The following is a 6819-nucleotide window of genomic DNA, read 5'->3' on the forward strand; positions in this document are numbered from 1 at the left end:
GACTTTATGCTGCGACTGATAAATTTTTAAGATGGAAATACCCAGTCATAATTATTTTGCCGCGACCGGGATTAGAACCCAAGACCTGAGCGCGGTAGTTGTGCTCGAAATTTTTAACGTAGACTACACGAATATGATTTGTAATATTTTGTTATGACATAGGGAAATAACTATTTGCTTTAGAGATTACTATCGTATTTTCAATTCACATTTACTATGGAATCATTTTAATTCTATAACAACGTATATTGATACGTCATGTTTGCTGAACAGTAAAATAAATGTACAGTCTCCCGTTGTTATTCCAGCGAATTACCCGGTTATAAACAGATAACGCCGGGAAATTCAAGCTACGCCAAATACATGAAAACAAATGAACATATTTACTTATAATTAGAATGGTAGTTAAACAACAATACTTATTGGTAGAAAGTGATTTAGGTTTTACATTTATGTAATCCTATAAAACAATATAGTATAATGCATATATTGTAAATTTATCTGAGCTTATAGCGGCTTTGTGATTCAACTACATATTTGTGGGCCTGTCGCTGCAGCCAACATGTAATTTAGACAAGCATATAATCAATGTTGGAATATTTAATAATTCATATTAGCTCATGAGCATATACGGAACACTGTCAGTAAAATTAGGCTGAGTACAAATGTGAAAAAAGTTACCACTTTTATGTTTTGATCATTTGTCCCATGCAAACTTAGTAATATTCATCAAAAGAGATTACTATTGAAGATTTAAAGCAAACTGTAAAATCATCAGAAAAGCAACCATCACAATTATGCTTGTAACTTATTAATAGTAAGTATACAGTAACAAATTGTAACTAAACTTTGGCTATGACAATGTCAGTGATAAGGTGTCTTGTTCCCCAAACTAATTGCTAGATAATAGCTGTGCACATACAAACACTAGATCTAAATCACTTTAGCTTAAGTAAAAAGCACTTTGTTCATTAAATAAACTTTTGGATTAGGAAACAACACATCCATTTTGTCTGGTATATGTCCATCTGATCTCTATTTCTGACAGTATAGCATGAAACATGTCAGTTACAGACTGAAAAGAAATATATATTATATTATTAAACATAGGAACAAAAATTATTATCATGTTATCAAGACCAATAACCATGGATGGAAGGCACGTGTGTATGGCGTAGCCTAGTCTCTATAATATTATCTGTGCTATTTTACAAAGGCAAGTACAGCATATAACGCTTTATTATTCAGGGACTAAAGAACAATCATTGAGATGATTCAGTTATTACTTTCTATTTATCAGTTATAATATTATGTTAATGGTTTAATCACATGATAATTAACATCTGTAAAATATAGCAAACCATACCAAGAGTTATGGAAACCTAGGACTTTTGGAGCAAAAGATTATTATTATTCTCTTTTATTTATCTATTTTATTAAATATTGTAATGCCCAATTATGTACTTCAGATATGTAAATCTTTTCATAGTCAGTAAGTACACAACAAGTACTCAAATGTTTTAAATTTATTAAATGTACAGCCAGTGACAAAAGTAGCTGACTAAATTCAAAACTTCAATTTGCATATACATGTTCAGTTATTTTTTAATATTATTCCCCAAATGGTTAAATGATTTGAATTTTTCATATGTTCAGCTACTTATGTAGATGACTACATACTTGTGATTTGCAATTCGTACCTCGACGGAAGTCACGCAATGCAGTGTGTTAATTATAATTGATATACAAGGTTGCGCAAAAGTTGTCACCAATGTTCTTTGACTGTAATTGTTTTTATGAATGAAAAACTAACTAGTTATGCTTTTGTATTATGTTTTAATTTTTCTATTAAGTAATAGTGCCTTCCCAACACTTGACATCGCCAGGATTGCGCCAAAGTATCTAGCCACAAGGATCATAATGGCCGTGTCCGATACCAGAACTAACGCCCGCTATCATTCGTAATGTCATATCCGAAAAAATTACCTATATTAGTATAACATATAATCATACCCCTATTTTCTTGTAATTATATTTAATATTCTAATGCTTGTGTTATTTTCTTAGTACTAGTTCTAATACCATTAATCCGGAAGAATTAAGCAGTAAAAACATGATAATAATAGGCTAAGGCTCAAAAAAAATGTACCTCACCTATAATTTTCATGAGCCTAACTACGTCGTAACAAAAATGTAAGTTCGAAAGTTAATAAAATTAAAATAAATATTCCTATGTTGGCTACTGTTCACATTTCAATGTTAAGCTATTTAATGGTTTGATATTATTAAATTTAATCGAAAATTATTTGGTATAATAAAATAGCTTACTTCTTACTTCACACAAAAATAAAATGTGTCCAACCCTAGTCAAATATATATATTTTTTATAATGTCTTGAATCATATACTTATAGTGAGCTCTCGTATACATGTTAAAAGCATGTAAATAAAGCTATAATCAGTTTTGTAGGTATATTAAAATAAGCAAAAGCTGAATGAATAACGACTTCAAAACAAAATGTTCCCATTTTGTTTTGAAGTCGTTTTCATCAACATATCTTTATATTTTTTTATAATGACGACTTTACTACTTTCAAAATGATATATCAGTTTCCTGTCTAACATCTTAGTTTTTGTGAAGAAATTCTTTTGGTGAACGTTATTTTTCGTACTTTGTTTTAGCGATTTTTCAGAAGCAATTTTGCATGGTAAGTAGCTAAAATTGTCTATAAAGTATAAAACAAATAAAAGGAATATGTACATTGTGATATAGTGTAGTTTATCACTCATTTACATTGCATTTAATTATTTTACGGGTATTTTAGGTTCTGTTATTCACGTGGGTTACGTGTGTTATGTAATTGTGTGACGTAATACACATGCAAGGTATTAAGCTTAGTTTATATTGGAAATATTATCATAATGGCGACCACATATCAAAACTGACGATTGAAGTTAGTCGTTCCATGTTTTGTAAAATAAAATATTATCTAAATATTTCCTTTTTTAGATGCCACTAACACCTGCCGAAAGACAAAAGCTCTATCGGGAAAGGCTAAATTATATAATATTAATTATTTTGAATAGGATATAATAATATTGTTCTTGAGTTAAATAAACAAATTGGTGCATATAGTATTTTATTTAAAATAAAGTACTCTTTTTTGGTGTGCACTAATCTTAACAATATTTCCAGTGTGTTGCCTATTTTCTGTGTGTTATCGTGTGTTACAATTCCCGTGTGTTATGGTACATTTTTTGTGAGCCTTAGTCAATAATTGTTTGCAATGAATAATTTTTAATATCAATAAAATATATAAAAAACTTTAATCATAAATTCAATAGGGTTAACTGGAAGGGTTGGAATTTTTCTCTGAGGTCCTTGTGTAGCTTAGTAGAAAGGAAACATCATACACGATGTGTATATGATTTGTGTGAAGTTTTTTTTGTACATGACATAAGTTCCACAAAAAACTAGGTTCTATTTAATTGTAACACTGAGCATTCAGTAGAGCCCTCTGTCTACTGTGTCTTATATTCATTAATAAACCTTGTCAACTTAAGGAATAACATTTGCCACTATATTCAAAAATTATAACAAGTTCCGATAAGGTGATGACTTTTGCGCTACATTGTAGGAAGCCTGTTTATTTACTTATATAATTTAATTGAATCATATCTAATATGCAAAAAATAATTTCTAGCCATAATTAAAATCAACAATAAAAACTATATATCAATGAATATAAAATAAAGGAAACAAATAGTTACATACTTGAATTAGATCAGTGATCACTGTGATCAGAATTACAAGCCAATAAAAAAAATGTTTCAATGAATTAAATATATTACTTTGATTAAATAAAAAAAAATCACATAAGTGAATAGACAGTTTGTTATATACAAATTGAAAGCCACAGGAAAAGAACAGGGAATGTCTTAATTGATGAATTTTGAGAAAAAGCAATTTGAAAGATTAAAATTATATTATTTTTATTGAGATCAATGCATGCAATAAATTTTGCTTAGAACTGACTAAATTCTTAATAAGCAATATTATTTTAATATTAAATAAACATTTAAGTCTATAAAAATAGGTAAATTCTATCAAAACAAAATTAAACTTCTTTTAACAAATAAAAAAACAAGTAATGTCATAATCAACTTAACCAACATGGATCATATTTTATTGATTCATAACAATATTGAGCTTCTCTAGTACAAAATTTCATTAACTCTTCAAATTTTTATATTTTACTTCCCTTATTGTCAAAAAGTCTTTAAATAAAAAATCAGGAAGCTCCATATGAGTTTCATCACTCATAAACTTATTATTTAAAATATGACAAGACTATCTTACATACCATAACTTCTCTTTGTTTCTGCAAAGGGACCTTGCATATTATCAAAAATTTCCTCATCAAAAACTGGACATTCCCAGTTTTTTTTCGTTTTGGCCATAAAAAACTGCATTTAAAGGGTCATCTGTTATTTTTATTGAAATCTAATAATTGGAATTCAATATACCATCAACAAAGATATGATTCTATTAAAATATAAAAAAATGTGACATTCCCTGTTATTTGCTTGTGCCCTTCATTTGAGACTCACCTCATTTCTTTTTGCACTAGTTTCTACAAATGCAGCCTTCCATTTCTCAGCTAGCCTTTTACCTTCTTCAGTGCTTATTTTCCTTTCCAAGTGAAGATCTGTTTTGTTACCAACTAAAACTATAGGGACACTGAAAATATAAAATACTACTTAAAAAAGTCTACAATTTCTATTAATACAGAAATATTTAAAAGGCAAAATTTACAGATAATAGTACATTTTACACTATCTCTATAGCTTCATTAATTACCATTACAAGAAATGTGATTGATTGTTGTGGCAAATAAAAATAGTGTCTCTAAGATTATGTTGAGAATATTGGAAACTCAGTATCAACTGTTGTTCAGCCTGAGAATCAAATCTTAGGGCACACTGTCCGCAGGCATGACACTACCACTTCATCAAGGTTTTTAAAAGTATTATATTTATACTTACTGTATTTTGCCCACCATATCTAAAAGTTTGTCATAAATAATTTGTACTATTTGAAAACTCTTGCTTGAAGTGATAGAATAAACTAAAACATAGCCATGAAAATCCATGCTGTATTGTAATGGAAATATACTATATTCATCCTGTCCTGCTGTGTCCACAAGCTTTACTTCATATTCAGTTGAGTTCAAGCGAATGTACTTTGTGAAAGCTAGAATAAAAATATATCATTAGTAACTAGGATATACAAACAAAACAAATAAACTACATTAAATCACGAACTCCTACAAAATATGATGTGTATTTTTTGTAACAATAATTTACGAATAAAACGGAACTTGCTTAGCAGAAATTCCTATTTGCGAGCAATCAATACTCACTGTTTTCTATCGTAGGGTCGTACGAGTCCACAAATTGTCCTTCTACGAATTGTATGATGAGGGATGATTTACCTAAAAGGGTTTTATAACATCACGTCATTAAATAACAATTATAAGACGCATAAAGTTTAGGAACGACAACTTTACCTACTGATCGGTATCCCATCATAGCAATTTTCGCTGTTTGAAAGGCATATTTATACGGAGATTAAAACAAATCCTTTACACAATTTGCTCCCGCAAATCAACAAAAATGTGTAACTTTCGTCAAATCAAATTTCTTCGACTTCGATTGTTTGACAATTTGTCAAGTCATATTTTTTTATGCACTATTCGTGCAAAAGAGAGGCTATAATCTTATGACCATACTGCCTAGGCTTTTATCTAATCTTATTTTAGGAGCTTGTTTGTAATTTCACAACTATGTCTCTCCATACGTTTGGTTTCATGGGTTTTCACTCTCTTTTCACTGTTAATATATTATATTAATTTACGTGCAAGACATTTTTTACTTGCAATATTTTTTTTATGTATTTACTTTTCCAATTTGTTATGATTGCCTATATTATTTTACGACAATTTATTCATTTTTGTTTATCTAACTAACTGCTAACGGCGCGACATGGCAGCTTTCGCAGTGCGTAGATATAGAGCAGTTGTGATTGGTTTACATTGAGATACAACAACAAACAGCAAGCCGGCAGATAAACAAAGCTGAGTAACAGACTAGAGACTTAGATAAAAAAGGTCTATGAATAAGGGGAATAGAATATAGTAGCTCCTTGCTTATGACATGGCAGCATGATTTCTGATCTTAGCCGGATCCCTGTGGAATGAAAAAAAATAGTCTGTGGACGATAGTTTGTCTCTGCGCGACAGCATGAAGGCTGAAGCGTCCATAGAAGCGTCATTCGTCAATGTGTTCGCAATTACTACGACATAGAATCCCTGAATAAATAATATAAAATGGAAATTCCAGTGGAAGTGAAGACGGAGTTGAACTCATTAATTTATCAGTATCTTCAAGGAGTCGACAAATCACTTGCACAAGAGTTTTTCAAGAAGACTAAAGCGGTGAGTACTAAATTCTCCACGAGTTTTATAACCACGTGGGGTCCGGCGACTACACGTGTTCGATTTCTTTATTTTATCGCTTTTAAATTATATATGCATTCAATGATACATTAAGCTCAATTCTTTAGAAAATATGTAGAGTATTCACACGCGGTGAAGTTATTGATTTGGTTCCTATAAAATGTGTGTTCTCATATTATGTATAACAAAATGTATCTATATTGCAGAAGCGTATCGGTTTTATATGCATTACTGATTTCCTGTAATTTTAGGTAAATTGTGTTAGAACGTATTGCTGTTTATCTGGCTTGAGAGACCCAAGT

The 6819-nt window shown here is 30.1% G+C and overlaps 1 protein-coding gene across 1 annotated transcript; it reads right to left on the bottom strand.

The window, feature by feature from the left end:
- Window positions 1-680: 680 nt before the first annotated feature.
- On the bottom strand, window positions 681-5618 carry LOC119192947 (GTP-binding protein Rheb homolog; the record flags this gene model as incomplete). Its single annotated transcript, XM_037446676.1, has 5 exons — window positions 681-1075; window positions 4611-4740; window positions 5046-5253; window positions 5423-5494; window positions 5570-5618. Coding segments are annotated over 5 exons (546 nt in total), but the record flags the coding sequence as incomplete, so codon positions are not given.
- Between the last annotated feature and the right edge of the window lie 1201 nt (window positions 5619-6819).

Source organism: Manduca sexta, unplaced genomic scaffold (genome assembly GCF_014839805.1).
Source record: "Manduca sexta isolate Smith_Timp_Sample1 unplaced genomic scaffold, JHU_Msex_v1.0 HiC_scaffold_3415, whole genome shotgun sequence".
Lineage (NCBI taxonomy): Eukaryota > Metazoa > Arthropoda > Insecta > Lepidoptera > Sphingidae > Manduca > Manduca sexta.